This window comes from Anomaloglossus baeobatrachus, chromosome 1 (assembly GCF_048569485.1).
Source record: "Anomaloglossus baeobatrachus isolate aAnoBae1 chromosome 1, aAnoBae1.hap1, whole genome shotgun sequence".
Taxonomy (NCBI): domain Eukaryota; kingdom Metazoa; phylum Chordata; class Amphibia; order Anura; family Aromobatidae; genus Anomaloglossus; species Anomaloglossus baeobatrachus.
This window is the reverse complement of record NC_134353.1, coordinates 225,088,283-225,107,382: the sequence shown is the minus strand read 5'-3', so window position 1 is coordinate 225,107,382 and position 19,100 is coordinate 225,088,283. Positions and strand designations below refer to the sequence as shown.

The following is a 19,100-nucleotide window of genomic DNA, read 5'->3' as shown; positions in this document are numbered from 1 at the left end:
TATATATACACACACACACATACACATATATATATATATATATATACACATATATATATATACACACACACACACATTTTTATATATATATATATATATATATATATATATATATATATATATATATATATATTGTGAGGTAGCGTGGTCGGCTGCGCAGCAGAAGACACGGGATCCAGGCATTAGGTTCACAGCACACGGTTTTAATGTCCAAACAAAAAGTCCATAACAAAATACATGTGCATCTCCAGAGAGAGCTCAGGAAGTTCTGTTCACTTTCCCACACCCGGCACACCTGCCCTTGTTCCTGATTCTATTTAACCCTTCCTTCAGCCTGTAGGGAAACAGCATTAACCCTAGAGTGGATCTACTTTCTATCATGGAGTGAGCACAACCGGGGCGAGACATACCGGCCGTCATAGATAACCCCGGTCACAGCCTCACATACCCCCCACCTCAGTTCAAGCGGGCGGGGTTGAACTCCAGCCATCAAACACGGGCCGCGGGACAAGGCATCGGCGTTGCCCTGCAACCTACCGGCCCGGTGTTCAACCGTAAACCGGAAGTTCTGCAGAGAAAGGAACCACCGGGTAACCCGGGCATTCCGTTCCTTGGCGGATCTCATCCAGACCAGCGGAGAGTGATCCGTCACCAAGCGAAACTGCCGTCCCAGCAGGTAATAGCGTAGGGGCTCCAAGGCCCACTTGATCGCCAGGCACTCCTTCTCCACTACGCTATAATTCCGCTCGGGAGGGGTGAGCTTCCTACTTAAAAAGGTGACGGGATGTTCCTCCCCCTGAACCACCTGAGACAGCACTGCACCCAGGCCGACCTCCGAGGCGTCAGTCTGTACTATGAACTCCTTCCGGAAATCAGGGTTGACCAGAACGGGCTGTCCACACAGGACCCCCTTCAGGGCCCGGAAGGAGTCCTCGGCCTGCGGAGTCCAGCGCACCATGACGGACTTCTTGCCTTTGAGAAGGTCCGTCAAGGGGGCTGATAGTCCCGCAAAATCTTTTACAAACCTCCTGTAGTACCCCACGATACCCAGGAAGGCCCTAACCTGCTTCGTGGTCAGGGGTTTAGGCCACTTCTGGATCGCCTCAACCTTGTTAATTTGGGGCTTAATCACTCCTTGGCCTATCACGTAGCCCAAGTAGCGGGCTTCCGTGAGTCCCAACGCACATTTCTTGGGATTGGCTGTCAATCCGGCTGTTCGAAGCGCGTCCACCACCGCTTGTACCTGTTCCAAGTGGGCCTGCCAATCGGAGCTGTAAATAATGATGTCATCAAGGTATGCTGATGCATACGCCTGGTGCGGTTCCAGCACTAAGTCCATCAACCTCTGGAACGTGGCCGGAGCGCCATGTAATCCAAAAGGCAAGACAACATAGTGGAAGAGACCCTCCGGCGTAACAAAAGCGGTTTTCTCCTTGGCGGACTCCGTCAGTGGCACCTGCCAGTACCCCTTGGTCAGGTCGAGCGTGGTAAAATATCGCGCCTGTCCCAACCTATCAATCAGCTCATCCACCCGGGGCATGGGGTAGAGATTGAACTTGGATATTTCGTTCAATCTCCTAAAGTCGTTGCAGAACCTTAAGGAGCCATCGGGTTTTGGTAGTAGGACAATCGGACTAGCCCATTCACTCCGGGATTTTTCGATGACCCCCAGGCGTAGCATTGTCTTCACTTCCTCTGATATGGCTTGCCTTCGAGCCTCCGGTACCCGGTATGACTTCAGGCGTACCTTCAGGTGGGGCTCGGTGACAATATCATGTCGTATCAGACTGGTCCTACCGGGCACCTCGGAGAAGACATCGGGGTTCTGCTGAACCAACCGTCTGGCCTCTCGCCTCTGAGTCTTGGTGAGGGCTTCTCCAATCCTTACTTCTGGTTCATCCTCTCCGGAGGTCGCTGGAGCCGGAGGTGGACGACCCGAAGAGGAGGGAGATGGGGGAAAAACAGCCATCAGGCTTTCCCGTTCCTGCCAAGGTTTTAATAGGTTGACATGGTATATTTGTTCAGGCTTCCGCCTACCGGGCTGCAATACTTTATAGTTAACCACCCCGACTCTTTCCTTTATCTCGTAGGGGCCTTGCCACTGAGCCAGGAATTTACTCTCCGCCGTGGGGATTAATACCAACACCCGATCCCCGGGGTTAAAGGTCCGCACGGTGGCTTGTCTATTGTAGCGGCCGCTTTGCGCGGCCTGAGCCTCCTGTAAATGCTCCTTCACAATTGGCATGACCGCGCTTATGCGGTTCTGCATACCCAAAATGTGTTCAATCACACTTTTATGGGGGGTGGGCTCTTGCTCCCATGTTTCCTTTGCCAGGTCCAACAATCCCCGGGGATGTCGCCCGTATAACAATTCAAAAGGCGAAAACCCCGTGGATGCCTGTGGCACCTCTCGTATGGCAAACATCAAATAGGGAAGCATCATATCCCAGTCTTTCCCGTCTTTTGAGATCACCCTTCTTAGCATGGTTTTCAGGGTTTTATTGAAACGCTCGACTAAACCGTCCGTTTGAGGATGATACACAGACGTACGCAACTGCTTGATCTGGAGTAGCCGGCATAGCTCTTTGGTCACTTTAGACATGAATGGGGTCCCCTGATCCGTAAGGATCTCCTTGGGCAACCCCACCCGGCAGAACACAGCAAACAACTCCCGAGCTATAAGCTTTGCTGCAGTATGTCTGAGAGGTATCGCCTCGGGATACCGGGTGGCATAGTCAACGATCACTAGGATGTGTTGGTGCCCTCGAGCGGACTTTACGAGGGGCCCCACCAGATCCATCCCTATCCGTTCAAAAGGGACTTCTGTAATGGGTAACGGTACCAACGGACTGCGAAAATGGGTCAGGGGTGCGGTAAGCTGACACTCCGGGCAGGTTTCGCAGAACCGTTTTACCTCCCCAAAGACCCCGGGCCAATAGAACCTTTGCAATATTCGCTCCTGCGTTTTCTTGACCCCTAGGTGGCCACTCATCAGGTGTTTATGAGCCAAGTCGAGGACCCGCCGGCGATGCGGCTGGGGCACTACTAACTGCTCTACCCCCACGCCCCGTATTTCATCTACCCGGTAGAGTAAATCCTGCTTAAGAGCAAAATGGGGGTACCTTACCTGGGCACCGGGCAGCTGTGCCACCCCGTCAATTACTGTCACCCGACTCCGGGCATGTATTAATGTAGGGTCCTGGAGTTGGGCTGTCCCAAACGTATCGGGGGACGCCTCCAACTCCGGGATGGGTTCGACCGTCTCAGCCTCTCCTGCCAATACCTCTAGGGGCGACCTATCGGGTTCACATTCTGTCCCTATCATGGGGACCCCTACGGCAGGTGTCCCGGATTCAGGATTGTAGGGCTCAGGTCCCGGACCAACCAATATCTGAGGGGACTTAGGGGGTCCCCTCCATAAAGTCCAAAAATAGGGCAGATCCCTTCCTAGGATCACGTCATAAGGAAGAGTATTAAGAAGTCCCACCTCATGTTGCACCTGACCGCAAGGTGCTGTGATGGTGACAATCCCCGTGGGATAGTCGCGGCAGTCCCCATGTATGCAAACCACCCCCACGGTACGTCCTGTGGCCTTTACTTTAGCCCTCAAGGTGGATCGCACCAGGGTCACTAAGCTTCCGGAATCCAACAATCCTGTAACCGGACATCCATTCACCTGTATTTGGCACAAGTGGGGCTCAGTCTCTGGGGAGACCAGGTCAGCGGTACACACCACCTGAGCATACATTGAACCCCGCCGGGTAACCCCACAATCCACGGGCTCCGTGGTGAGTGGACACTGGGCTTCCATATGTCCCACCCGCTGGCACCGCCAACATCTAATGGGGACGGAAACCCCCTTGACGGGTTGTCGTTTAGGGTACAGAACCTTCCGGACCTCAGGAATGGTGGGCGCGGCCTCAGACGGGACGGTAGGGGACTCCTGCACCGTTGTCAGCGGTGGGTCCTTGGCCCTAGGCTTGGAGGGGCCGGACCGACGAGCGGTACGCAAAGTCTCAGTGTCCCGTATCAAGTCCTGCGTAGCCACATACCGCTCTACCAGGGACACTAATTGGTCCAGGGTACTCGGGTCACCCTGTCCTACCCACCGTTGAACGGTGACGGGTAAAGTGCGCACAAAACGATCCACTACTACCCTTTCCACCATTTGCGCCGGGCTCAGAGTGTCAGGCTGCAACCACTTTTTTACAAGATGCAACAAGTCATAGGCCTGGGAGCGTACGGGTTTGGCTTCCTCATAGAACCACTGATTTACCCGCTGAGCCCGTACATAGGTATTCACCCCCAACCGAGCCAGTATTTCGGCTTTCAGGGTCACATAGTCAATGGCGTCCTCGGTACAGAGGTCCAGGTACGCTTTTTGGGGTTCCCCCGTCAGATAGGGCGACAATACCTCAGCCCACTGGGGGGTCGGCAGCTTTTCCCGCTCGGCCACCCGCTCAAACACCGCCAGGAACGCTTCCACATCGTCACCCGGGGTCATCTTTTGCAACGCTTGTCTCACCGCTTTCCGGACGCTGCCGTCGTCACCCGGTCCCGGGGTTGTTGCTGCCGGTCCGGCATGGATCGACTTGGCCAGGAGAACCATCTGTTCTTGGTGCCTTTTTTCCTGCAATTGCAAGGCTTGCTGCTGACGTGCATTGGCCTGATCCATCTGTTCTTGGAGTTTTTTTTCCTGCACTTGCAAGGATTGGAGCAGGTGTGCATTGGTCTGTTGCTGCTGTGCATTAGCCTGAGCCAAATGCTTTAGTATGTCCTCCATGGCGTCGCCGGGTTTGGGCTGTAGTATAGCCGCTCGAATCCAGGACATGTGCTGCTGGGTCACCAGGGATGGAAGCTACACCTCACCGGCTCTCATGCCCGCATTCTCCACCATATGTGAGGTAGCGTGGTCGGCTGCGCAGCAGAAGACACGGGATCCAGGCATTAGGTTCACAGCACACGGTTTTAATGTCCAAACAAAAAGTCCATAACAAAATACATGTGCCTCTCCAGAGAGAGCTCTGGAAGTTCTGTTCACTTTCCCACACCCGGTACACCTGCCCTTGTTCCTGATTCTATTTAACCCTTCCTTCAGCCTGTAGGGAAACAGCATTAACCCTAGAGTGGATCTACTTTCTATCATGGAGTGAGCACAACCGGGGCGAGACATACCGGCCGTCATAGATAACCCCGGTCACAGCCTCACAATATATATATATATATATATATATATATATATATATATATATATATATATATATACATACATACATTATATATAGAAAAAACAAAAAGCCAGCACTAAATGTGCACGTCAGCACTAGAAATTCCAAGCTGTACTTATAAAAATTTTGAGATTTTTAGCAAAAAATTGCAATTTCTTGAGCTACCTCGCCACGTCACGGCAAATCTCATTTGAGGCAGTCCTACACTAACATACTATATATATATATATGTATATATATATATATATATATATATATATACATACCCACACACACACACACGCACACACACACACGTGGTCAAAATTGTTGGAACCCCTTGTTTAATTAAGGAAAAACCCATAATGTTCACAGAAATATAACTTGAATCTGACAAAAGTAATAATGAATAAAAAATCTATGACATTGAAAAATGCAAGTCACACATTGCTTTTCAACCATGCCTGCACAGAATTTTTAAAAAAATAAAACTCATGAAATAGGCCTGGAGAGAAATGATGGTCCCTTAACTTAATATTTTGTTGCACAACCTTTTGAGGCCATCGCTGCAATCAAACGATTCCTGTGACTGTCAATGAGACTTCTGCACCTCTCAACAGGTATTTTGGCCACTCCTCAAGAGAAAACTGCTCCAGTTGTCTCATGTTTCAAGGTTGCCTTTTCCAGACGGCATGTTTCAGCTCTTTCCAAAGATGCTCAATAGGACTTAGGGCAGGGCTCATAGAGGGCCACTTCAGAATAGTCCAATGTTTTCCTCTTAGCAATTCTTGAGTGTTTTTAGCTGTGTGTTTTGGGTCATTATCCTGTTACAAGACCCATGACCTGCAACTGAGACCAAGCTTTTCTGACACTGGGCAGCACATTTCTCTGTAGAATCCCTTGATAGTCTTCAGATTTCATTGTACCCTGCAAGATTCAAGACACCCTGTGCCAGATGCAGCAAAGCAACCCCAGAACGAAACAGTCTCCTCCATGTTTCACAGTAGGGGCAGTGCTTTTTTCTTTATATGCTTAATTTTACCATCTGTGAACATAGAGCTGATCTGCCTTGCCAAAAATTTCCATTTTTGTCTTATCTGTCCATAGGACATTCTTCCAGAAGCTTCTTCCAGACATACTGAAAGGGCATCTAGATTGTTAGATTGTGTGCCCCAATGGGTAAAGTGATGATAATATCTGTACAGAGCTGTGGAATTAATGGCACATAGAGAAAACATAACTCCTTATGACCTAATTATTTTAGCTACGGTATATACATAAACAAATAAAATGTAAAAAAAAAAATCTCCAAAATCTATTTTAGCAACTTATTGCTAGGTATGAGTGGTAACAGCTAACTTACCCCTCTAGCTGCAAAGGATCTTGAAACTCAAACAGGATGTAATCGCCAGCCACAGGTGAGAAGGACCAGAAATACTCATCCCCCACGTAGGCTTTCTCCAGGCTGTAGTGCTGGTACGCTTTCAGGCTGGTGCTGAGTTTAGCAGTAGGATTCAGATGACGCTTGAGTAACACTTTTTTGTCAAAGTCTTTATCCTACCAGTAAAGACACATAAAACAAACTAGCAAATCATTGCAAGCAGCAATCATTACAATAAATGGCACATTACAGAAGTACCCACCAGTTTCCAAAATGTAGACATTAAGACAATAGAACATTTCTTGCATTTCTAATCTGTGACTAGTATAAGTTATATTATACTAGGAAAATCTAGCAGTGCTGTGACATTTGATTCAGCCATAAACTTAAAATATGCAGCACTGGAGGGCAGCCAAAAGTTGTTCAAGCAGTTAAAAGTCATAGCCATATGACTGGTTACATGCTAAAAGGGACAGTCCAGTCTTGTAAGACTCTACACAAGGGGAATAGTGAAATTAAAAATAAACATACCTTTAGATTCTGTATTTTTCCAACTAATGAGGAATGTGTACCAACATGCTGGAACAAAGATGGGCGATACCGAATGCGCAAGTTGGACTTCTGACGGTCACAGTGTTTCTAGAAAGAACGTCATATCTGATTGTTCTTGATACTATAGGATGTGCACATTTAATAACATTATAATCATATTAGCCTCAAGCAGTTTTTACAAAGAGCAGACATTTTTTTGGGGAGAGATCTCCAGAGCATAGATCTTAACAGCTCATTTTAGCGGGCTTTACACGCTACAATAAATCTAACGATGTGTCGGCGGGGTCACATCGTAAGTGACGCACATCCGGTATCGTTAGTGATATTGTAGCATGTGAAACCTACGTGCGATTGCGATTGAACGCAAAAACGTTGATCGCACGCACATCGCTCAATTACTAAAAATTGAACGTCAGGTTGTTCATCGTACCCGGGGTAGCACACATCGCTGTGTGTGACACCCCGGGAACGATGAACAGCAGCTTACCTGCGTCCCGCGGCACCCGCCGGCAATGCGGAAGGAAGGAGGTGGGCGGGATGTTTACGTCCCGCTCATCTCCACCCCTCCGCTTCTATTGGCTGGCTGCCGTGTGACGTCGCTGTGACGCCGAACGTCCCTTCCACTCCAGGAAATGGATGTTCGCTGCCCACATCGAGGTCGTATGGAAGGTAAATACGTGTGACGGGAAATAATCGTTTGTGTGACACGGTCAACAAATTGAACGTGCCGCACATACGATGGGGGCGGGTCACATCGCATACGAGATCGTATGTGAAATTGACACGTGTAAAGCAGGCTTTACGTATTAAGAAAATTGTTGATTTCTCTGGTATAAGACTTCTGATCGCATGTATCATGGCATCATTGTATTCGGCTTCCTATGACCTACAGTTGGGAAAATAAGTATTTGATACGATTTTGCAAGTTTTCTAGAAAGAATGAAGAGGTCTGTATTTTTTTTTGTAGGTACACTTCAACTATGACTGAGAGAATCACCCAAAAATTCTGAAAAATCACACTGTATGATTTTTAAATAGTTAATTTGCATTTTATTGCATGAAATAAGTATTTGATCAGTTACCAACCAGCAAGAATTCTGGCTCTCACAGACCTGCTATTTTTTCTTTAAAAAACCTGTGTTAATTGAAACTGTTTTAACTCATTACCTGTATAAAAGTAACCTCACAAACTAAAATCACACTACAACCTCTCCACTATGACCAAGACCAAAGGACTGTCTAAGGACACCAGGGACAAAGTTGTAGACATGCACAAGGCTGGGATCAGCTACAGGGTAAAAGGCAAGCAGCTTGGTGAGAAGGCAACAACTTGGCGCAAATATTAGAAAATGGAGGAAACAAGATGACTGTCAATGTTACTCGGTCTGGGGCTCCATGCAAGATCTCTCCTCGTGGGGTAAGGATGGGTCTGAGAAAAGTAAGGAATCAGCCCAAAGCTACATGGGAGGACCTGGTTAATGGCCTGGAGAGAGCTGGGACCACAGGCTCAAAGATTATGGTTAGTAGGAAACTACACCGTCATGGATTAAAATCCTGCAGGGCAAGCGAGATCATCCTGCTCAAGTCAGCACATGTCGAGGCCCATTTGTAGTTTTGAAATGACACTCTGGATGATCCAGTGGAGGCATGGGAGAACACATGTTGTCATATGAGACCAAAATAAAACTTTTTGGTACCAACTCCACTCGCCATGTTTGGAGGAAGAAGGATGGGTACAACCCCAAGAACAAGATCCAAAAAATGAAGCATGGAAACGGAAACATCATACTTTGGGGGTGCTTTTCTGCAAAGGGAACAGGACAACTGCACCATATTGAAGGGAGAATGGATGGGGTCATGTATTGTGAGATAATGGCTAAAAACCTCCTTCCCCAAGTAAGAGCATTGAAGATGGGTCGTGGCTGGGTCTTTCAGCATGACAATGACCCGAAACACACAGAAAGAACATCTAAGGAGTGGCTCCGTAAGAAGAATTTCAATGTCCTTGATTGGCCTAGCAAGTCTCCAGACCTGAACCCAGTGGCGTAACTACAGTGTTCGTAGGGGTCCCCATCGCGACCGGGCCCGGCAGGTTAGGGGCCCGGCAGCTGCCCTGCAGATCAGCACCAGCTCCTTTCAGTGGCCATTATATGACCCAGTGCCGCTGACACCGGGACCCCCTGCCCGGTGTCAGCGGCGGCTACACCAGGCCCCCCTCCCGCGTCATCGCGCACAACAATGATAAAGCTTGGAGTAGCCTGTGCCGCTCCATGCATCATCATTCTCCCCCTGTGCGGTGACGTCACTTCTGTGCGACTGCTGTGCTGAGGCATGCAGAGAACAGAGTACAGAACGCAGGATGGGAGGACACTGACCGGAGCAGCAGGGGAACGAGCAGAAAGGTGAGTACTTTTTTTTTTTTTCTTTTAAATCAGTGACTACATGGTGGCTAGAGGCCTGGTGGGGGCTGCATTATACACATGGAGGCCTGGTGGGGGCTGCATTATACAAAATGAAGAACACCTTATACATGGAAAATAGGGGTGCATTATACATGGGGTATGGGGCTGCATTATAATACAGATAGGACTAAGGGGGCTACATTATAATATATGGAGGACTATGAAGGCTACCTTATACAGGGACTATGGGGGTGCATTCTAAAACATTGAGGACTATGTGGTGCAGTATATTATATGGAGTACTATGGGGTGAATTATAATACATGGAGAACTATGGGAAATGCATTATAATACATGGAGGACTATGGGGGTGCATTCTATTATATAAAGGGTTATGTGGGACCCTTTATACTATATGGAAGGCTATGTGGAGGCCATTACAGTATTTGGAGAGCTATATATGGGTGGGACAAAGATACTAACATGGGATGGGAAACATTTTGTGCTGAGGGAAAAAGGCTCTTTCCCTCAGCACCCATCTTTCCCATGCTCTGCTATACATCTTCTCTCAGCACTCAGCTTTCCCATGCTCTGATATGGGAAAGCTGGGTGCTGAGGGAAAGAGGTATAGCAGAGCATGGGGAACCTAGGTGCCGAGGACAAGATGCATATCAGAACATAGGAAAACTGGGTGCTGATAGAGGGATTTTAGATAATGGGAAACCTGGATGCTGAGGGTAAAAGCCAAGTGTCAGTGTCATGATCCCGTACCCCCATTGTCGGTTTACGTGGAGGGGAGGCCCAGGTCCGAACTGAACCCAAATAGAAAATCTTTGGTGGGAGCGGAAACTCAATATTGTCCAGCAACAGCCCTGAAACCTGAAAGATCTAAGAAGATCTCTCTAGAGCAGACCTGGGCAAGGGGCGGCCCGCGGGCCACATCCGGCCCGCCTGCTCTCTGTGACCGGCCCGCCCGTCTTCAGCCGGTGCAGTGGAGCCGGGCTGCAGCGTGCCGAGCAAGGAGAGATCCTGTGCAGGTCCGCACTCCGCACAGTCAGTGCAGGCAGCGGAACGCAGGAGTCTTTCCTCTGTTCCCTGCCGGCACTAATTGTCAGTGACACACGCGCGCTCTGACGTTGTCAGTACTGCGCTGCGTGTGTCATTTCAAAAGTTCCCGCCGGGCAGGAGAAGGAGCAGCACAGCAGACGGAATAATTCATCCTGCACTGTAGGACCTGCGATGATGTCACGCCCATGTGACTGTGTGGGAGGAGACACAGGATGCCGGGCAGAAAGCAAGATACTGAATCCTGAAGGAGATGTGGACACATGATGACTGGTAATGAGAAAAGAGGGGACATGAGGGGGAGGGGGGCTGCAGGGTGAGTGCATATGTGGGAACATGGAGCTGCAGGGTGAGTGGCATATGTGGGAACATGGAGCTGCAGGGTGAGTGGCATATGTGGGAAGATGGAGCTGCAGGGTGAGTGCATATGTGGGAAGATGGAGCTGCAGGGTGAGTGCATATGTGGGAACATGGAGCTGCAGGGTGAGTGGCATATGTGGGAACATGGAGCTGCAGGGTGAGTGGCATATGTGGGAAGATGGAGTTGCAGGGTGAGTGCATATGTGGGAACATGGAGCTGCAGGGTGAGTGCATATGTGGGAACATGGAGCTGCAGGGTGAGTGGCATATGTGGGAAGATGGAGTTGCAGGGTGAGTGCATATGTGGGAACATGGAGCTGCAGGGTGAGTGCATATGTGGGAACATGGAGCTGCAGGGTGAGTGCATATGTGGGAACATGGAGCTGCAGGGTGAGTGCATATGTGGGAACATGGAGCTGCAGGGTGAGTGGCATATGTGGGAAGATGGAGCTGCAGGGTGAGTGCATATGTGGGAAGATGGAGCTGCAGGGTGAGTGCATATGTGGGAACATGGAGCTGCAGGGTGAGTGGCATATGTGGGAACATGGAGCTGCAGGGTGAGTGGCATATGTGGGAACATGGAGCTGCAGGGTGAGTGGCATATGTGGGAACATGGAGCTGCAGGGTGAGTGCATATGTGGGAACATGGAGCTGCAGGGTGAGTGCATATGTGGGAACATGGAGCTGCAGGGTGAGTGCATATGTGGGAACATGGAGCTGCAGGGTGAGTGCATATGTGGGAACATGGAGCTGCAGGGTGAGTGCATATGTGGGAACATGGAGCTGCAGGGTGAGTGCATATGTGGGAAGATGGAGTTGCAGGGTGAGTGCATATGTGGGAAGATGGAGTTGCAGGGTGAGTGGCATATGTGGGAACATGGAGCTGCAGGGTGAGTGGCATATGTGGGAACATGGAGCTGCAGGGTGAGTGGCATATGTGGGAAGATGGAGTTGCAGGGTGAGTGGCATATGTGGGAAGATGGAGTTGCAGGGTGAGTGGCATATGTGGGAACATGGAGCTGCAGGGTGAGTGGCATATGTGGGAAGATGGAGTTGCAGGGTGAGTGTCATATGTGGGAAGATGGAGTTGCAGGGTGAGTGCATATGTGGGAACATGGAGCTGCAGGGTGAGTGCATATGTGGGAACATGGAGCTGCAGGGTGAGTGCATATGTGGGAACATGGAGCTGCAGGGTGAGTGCATATGTGGGAACATGGAGCTGCAGGGTGAGTGCATATGTGGGAAGATGGAGTTGCAGGGTGAGTGCATATGAGGGAAGATGGAGCTGCAGGGTGAGTGCATATGTGGGAACATGGAGCTGCAGGGTGAGTGCATATGTGGGAACATGGAGCTGCAGGGTGAGTGCATATGTGGGAACATGGAGCTGCAGGGTGAGTGCATATGTGGGAACATGGAGCTGCAGGGTGAGTGCATATGTGGGAACATGGAGCTGCAGGGTGAGTGCATATGTGGGAACATGGAGCTGCAGGGTGAGTGCATATGTGGGAACATGAAGCTGCAGGGTGAGTGCATATGTGGGAACATGGAGCTGCAGGGTGAGTGCATATGTGGGAAGATGGAGTTGCAGGGTGAGTGCATATGAGGGAAGATGGAGTTGCAGGGTGAGTGGCATATGAGAGCTGCAGACTGACAGAAGGATGTGAAGGGGTGCAGAGTGTTTGAGAGGGGTAAGTTGGGGTACAGGCAGGGTGAAATATGTGGGCAGGGTGTGTGACATATGGGGGTGTAGTGTGTGTGATATGGAGGTGCAGGCTGTATGGGCAGCAGGGTGTGTGACATATGGGGGTGTAGTATAATACAGGTGTGCTATATAGGGGGTGTAGTGATGTAGTATATTACAGGTGTGCTATCTGGAGGTGTAGTATATTACAGGTGTGCTATATGGAGGTGTAGTATATTACAGGTGTAGTATATGGGGTGTAGTGATGTAGTATATTACCGGTGTATATAGGGGTGTAGTGATGTAGTATATTACAGGTGTACTATATGGAGTTGTAGTATATTACAGGTGTGCTATATGGGGGTGTACTATATTACAGGTGTAGTATATGGGGTGTAGTGATGTAGTATATTACAGGTGTACTATATGGAGGTGTAGTATATTACAGGTGTGCTATATGGAGGGGTAGTATATTACAGGTGTACTATATGGAGGTGTATATTACAGGTGTATATAGGGGTGTAGTGATGTAGTATATTACAGGTGTGCTATATGGGGGTGTACTATATTACAGGTGTAGTATATGGGGTGTAGTGATGTAGTATATTACAGGTGTGCTATATGGAGGTGTAGTATATTACAGGTGTGCTATATGGAGGTGTAGTATATTACAGGTGTAGTATATGGGGTGTAGTGATGTAGTATATTACAGGTGTATATAGGGGTGTAGTGATGTAGTATATTACAGGTGTGCTATATGGAGGTGTACTATATTACAGGTGTAGTATATGGGGTGTAGTGATGTAGTATATTACAGGTGTGCTATATGGAGGTGTAGTATATTACAGGTGTACTATATGGGGGTGTACTATATTACAGGTGTAGTATATGGGGTGTAGTGATGTAGTATATTACAGGTGTAGTATATAGGGGTGTAATGATGTAGTATATCGGAGGTGTATTATATAGTGGTGTAGTATAATACAGGTGTATATGGGGGTGTAGTATATTACAGGTATATGGAGGGAGTGTAGTATAATACAGGTGTATATGGGGGGTGTAGTATAATACAGGTGTAGTATATAGGGGTGTAGTGGTGTAGTTTATTACAGGTGTAGTATATGGAGGGGGTGTAGTAATGTAGTATATTGGGTAGAACTGAGGTAATTATATTAGTCCGGCCCTCTAAACCAATCCCAATTTCTCATGCGGCCCCATGGGAAAATTAATTGCCCACCCCTGCTCTAGAGGAGTGGGCCAAAATCCTTGCTACAGTGTGTGCAAACTTGGTCAAGAACTACAGGAAATGTTTGACCTCTGAAAATGCAAACAAAGGTTTCTGTACCAAATAAGTTCTGTTTTTCTATTGTATCAAATACTTATTTCATGCAATAAAGTACAACTTAATTATTTAAAAATTGTACAATGTGATTTTCTGGATTTTTTTTTAATTCTGTCACAGGTGAAATGTACCTTTGATTAAAATTTCAGACCTCTCCACTATTTGCAGGTAGAAAAACTTGCAAAATTGGCAGTGTATCAAATACTTATTTTCCCCACTGTATTTGCCCATATAGATGGCTTAAAAGGATTGCATCTATAGAAAAATTCCCTTTAACATTAACATTTATAGTAGTGAGGCCCGGGACCCTTTGAAGTGAGGCACTGTGATGTAGCAGTTAGTTCATGCCATTTCTATAAAATCTATAATTTTACATTGTTTTAACTAAATCACCTTTCAGGTACATGTAAAATATAATAAAAAGAGACACTCACTGCATCTTTTTCAGGGTTGCACACTTTTACCCAGAGATAATGATCAAGGAGCCAGTCTATGGGTTTATCTTTGTAGAACATCAAAAAAAATTCTGCAACATACGGTAGATCTTTACACTTGAACAGCTTTCCTAAAAAAAAACAAAAACACAGATATGTGTATATAGGTTTTCTGGATTGAAAAGTTCATTATCCAGTGCATATAGGAGAGATATGTGTCCAGGTTGTTGATAAGAGCTTCATACAAAACCGACAGCCCCATCCTCATGGGAGTCACATAAGAGATCAAATGTAGCCGTTCTCATTCCACAGAAAATAAACCTTTGTACAATGAACTGTCTGCTCCATAATCTGGGTGTGTATGGGGATGGGAGTTGTGCTGATATGGTAGTATAATGCAAAGTTCTTGTGCTTATCTCATCAACTAATCAAGACACGTTACACACATCATTGTAGAAGGAAGGAAAGCTCATCATTTATTCAGCCTTTTATCTACTCTTAGGGGTACTTTGCACACTACGATATCGCAGGTGCGATGTCGGTGGGGTCAAATCGAAAGTGACGCACATCCGGCGTCACCGGCGACATCGTAGTGTGTAAAGCCTTTTACATATGATTAACGAGCGCAAAAGCGTCGTTATCGTATCATCAGTGTAGGGTCCAACATTTCCATAATGCCGCTGCTGCAACGATACGATGTTGTTCCTCGTTCCAGCAGGCAGCACACATCGCTGTGTATGAAGCCGCAGGAGCGAGGAACATCTACCTGCGTCCCAGCCGGCTATGCGGAAGGAAGGAGGTGGGCGGGATGTTTACGAAAATGTTCGCTACGGCAGCAATCACAAGATATCGCACCTGCAACGGGGGCGGGGGGCTATCGCTGCAGCGTCGGTAACACATTGTTACCGATGTCGCAGCGTGCAAAGTACCCCTTACAATTGATGTGGAAAGGATTTGTCAATTTACAGACCTTTTCTGTTGGAAATCTGTAACATTTCAGATGCTTCACGGTTTCTTGTGCCGTATTTTCAAAACTAACTAGAGATGAGCGGACCCAAACTTTTAAGTTCGGTGTTCATAACGAACACAGACTTTACAAAAAAATTAATGTTCGAGGTCGGAGTTTGGGTGCTGTACGCGTGCAAACCACTCAAACGTGCATCGCTGTGTTCAGGTACGCTCAGTGCTCTGCCCAGTGTGAGCCGCTTGCAGTGCTTGAATGGCTCTCACTGGGGGTAACAACAGCATGATCGGATGTAGTGTGCATTAAACGAGGGGGGGGATGGAATGAAAAACCCCACCTTTCCCCGGAAGTGTTCTGTTTATGGCTGGCTGCATACGGGCAGAGAGCCAATCTGCCAATCAGTGACTTCAGGTCAAGTCCAGCTTCAGAACAGTAAACAAAAGAGAATGGATGCACAACCTGCAGATAACCGTACTAATAGTGCTGGAGGGTGCTAAGTAAAAATCCACTGATTAATACAGTTTGGGCCCTTTGTATTTAGTACTCCTCTTTGTATCATACCTTCTGCGATGTGCCAGAATAATTGCGCACTCTCGGTAAAGTTGTTCCTGAATATGGTTTGGGCTCCATTTATGCAGTACTCTTTGTACGTATAGCTGTATCCCTTCTCTCTTGATCATTGCGTACATAGCTTGTTGAATATGAATTACACAATTTGTGCAGTGGATACTGAACACTTTCTGTTCTTGCAGGTCATGTGCACGCTCTCTCTTCCGGAACGTTGTAGTAGCTATGCACCCTTATTTAGGCATAAATAACAGTGGACACATATTGAATTGAGACAAAAGGAAAAATCCACTACTTTGGAACAAAAAGGCCCCTCCCCCCATCCTAAAAAGGGAAGGGAGGTAACCCTGAAAACAGCTGGAAAAAAAAAGGGGAAATTTTGTGGGAATCTTCCCTATTCCCTCATTTCTGTATTCAAAAAAACCTCCATTAAAGTGGAATTCTACAGAATTACGTCAACAAATCCAAAAAGAGAACGAAGTTGGGAGCCTTAAGGGGGAAAAAAGAAAAAGTAAAATTCCGTCAAACATTTTGGACCAGAAAAACCATCACAGGAAACCCTCCTATCAATCTAAATAATTAAGTGTTGTCTATGGTTTTAAAAAAGACCCCTGATGGACCCCAACAGTGTGGGGAGAAACGCGTCGGGTCGTAAAAATTGGGTTAGTCCATCAAGGGTCAACACAGAATTTTTATAGAACCCTTTAATTCCCGTCCAGACTGGTGGAAAGCTATATCTATCCTGTAACTCTCCTACACCTTAATTTACCTCTCTTACACAGGTGTCTATACCTACTTACCTACCTCCCCCCATTAGATAGTCATAGGGAGTATATAGGGAGGGTAAGCCACCGCGGAGTGGGGGCACCAATTCCTACAAACATAGGGTGCCGACACCCACAAATAGGCAGCTACAGGACAATAGGGAATTTTAGGGAATTTTAGTGCACAGAGACACAAAGGGTGGATCAATAATTTTGTTTAAATATGCCTTGTACGTTTAATCTGAATAAAAATAATTGGAACTAACTTTCTGTGATCCTCCAACTGGGACAGCAAGTGGCCCGAGTGACTGAAGTGAGCCGCGCTGTCAGCGGTGACGTCACTCAGGTTACCTGCAGCCACAGCTGGATTCTTGGTACAAACTGCTACAACGGATCCGTTTTTTTACCGGATCCGTCACATCAGTTTTACATAATCTGCGCCAGATCCATTGCATCAGGCACACACCAGATTGTGCCTGACGGCAAAAACCGGATGTGTGAAAGTTGCCTAATCCATGGGTAGGTAGGCCACACTGACATCCATGCTCTGCAGGTACAGCTGATAACTGTAGGTCATGGGTTACGTGAAAGAAGAAACCATTGCCACTCTCCCTGCATCAGAGGACTTGTATGTTCTAACACCACTACAAATGACCATGGGGGTGCATTCAGTAAAAAAGAAAAGTGGGGCTTCAGTTGAGTATGTAAACAGCTATATGGAATTTCCCATTTGTTTGAAAGACTAGTTTATAATACAATCTACCCACAATGGCTCTTGCAGGAGAAAGCTGTGGTTGAGCTCCAGAAGCAATATTCATTGAGAACAGTTGACCTCCTAGGCCAGCTTTATGTAATATATATAAAAAAATAAATAAAACATGACTGTTTAAAGGGAACCTGTCAGCAGAAATTTCGTAATAAACCTAAAAGATTACCCCTCTGCAGTTCCTGTGCTGCATTCTAGAAAGGTTCCTGTTGCTATTCTGCCCCCTTTGAGAACTAAATAAATCTATATATATATAATTGCCTTATTCTGTCTGTCTGTCTGTCTGTCTTGCTCCAAAATTGTGTCCCGGGACATGTCCTTACGGTGACAAACAGCGGATTGGCTGCTGGCCTCGCCATGGCCCCGCCCCCCTGCACGGATTGGCCGCTTGCCTCGCCTCGGCTCCTCCCCCGCACGGATTGGCCGCTCGCCTCGGGTCCGCCCCCCCTCGCACGGATTGGCCATGTCCTTACGGTGACAAACAGCGGATTGGCCATGGCCCCGCCCCCCGCACGGATTGGCCGCTCGCCTCGGCTCCTCCCCTCACACGGATTGGCAGCTCTCCTCGCCCAGGCTCCGCCCCCCGCACGGATTGGCCGATCGCCCAGGCTTTGCCCCCCACATGAGGTGAGCGCATCAAGGTCCTGCAGCGGCGGAACGAACACACACACACACACACACATCCACACACACACACATCCACACACACACACATCCACATACTCACAACATCCCGTGATATCGCTTGCTTCTCGGCGGCGATACTGTGCAGTGATCTTCCAGGATCACATGGCCGGAAGCATGTGGTATCTCCGGATGTTGTGATTGTGTCAGCGCGTGTATGCGATCGGATGTGTGTGAGTGTATGCGATCGGATGTGTGTGAGTGTATGCGATCGGATGTGTGTGTGTGTGTGTGTGAGTGTATGCGATCTGGTGTGTGTGAGTGAGTGTGTGAGTGTGTGTGTGTGTGAGTGTATGCGATTGGATGTGTGTGAGTGTATGCGATCGGATGTGTGTGAGTGTGTGTGTGGGTGAGTGTATGCGATCGTATCTGTGAGTGTCGGCAGAGGAGCACGGCGTGCAGCACAGCTGCTGGGACCGGCCACCGGTGGGCACAGGGAGAAGTGGGGTGTGTGTGTGAGTGTATGCGATCAGATGTGTGCGTGTTTAATGTCTGATGTGTGACTGTGGAGCACGTTTGGGAGTGCGCAGCATGGGGGATGGAGCACGATGGGGAGTGCGCAGCACGGGGGATGGAGCACGATGGGGGGTGCGCAGCACGGGGGATGGAGCACGATGGGGGGTGCGCAGCATGGGGGATGGAGCACGATGGGGAGTGCGCAGCATGGGAGATGAAGCACGTTTGGGAGTGCGCAGCATAGGGGATGGAGCACGATGGGGAGTGCGCAGCATAGGGGATGGAGCACGATGGGGAGTGCGCAGCATGGGGGATGGAGCACGATGGGGGGTGCGCAGCATGGGGGATGAAGCACGATGGGGAGTGCGCAGCATGGGGGATGGAGCACGATGGGGAGTGCGCAGCATGGGGGATGGAGCACGATGGGGGGTGCGCAGCATGGGGGATGGAGCACGATGGGGAGTGCGCAGCATGG

The 19,100-nt window shown here is 48.3% G+C and overlaps 1 protein-coding gene across 1 annotated transcript in view; it reads right to left on the bottom strand.

Annotated features, from left to right (window-relative positions):
• MGAT4D (MGAT4 family member D) overlaps positions 1 to 19,100 on the bottom strand; it is a 271,656-nt gene that overhangs the window by 43,023 nt on the left and 209,533 nt on the right. The window contains exons 9-11 of the mRNA XM_075348407.1: positions 14,425 to 14,555; positions 7,120 to 7,227; positions 6,571 to 6,764 (exon numbers count right to left, since the gene is read on the bottom strand). Coding sequence (XP_075204522.1) covers positions 6,571 to 6,764; positions 7,120 to 7,227; positions 14,425 to 14,555 — 433 coding nt within the window. The remainder of the gene's footprint in view (positions 1 to 6,570; positions 6,765 to 7,119; positions 7,228 to 14,424; positions 14,556 to 19,100) is intronic.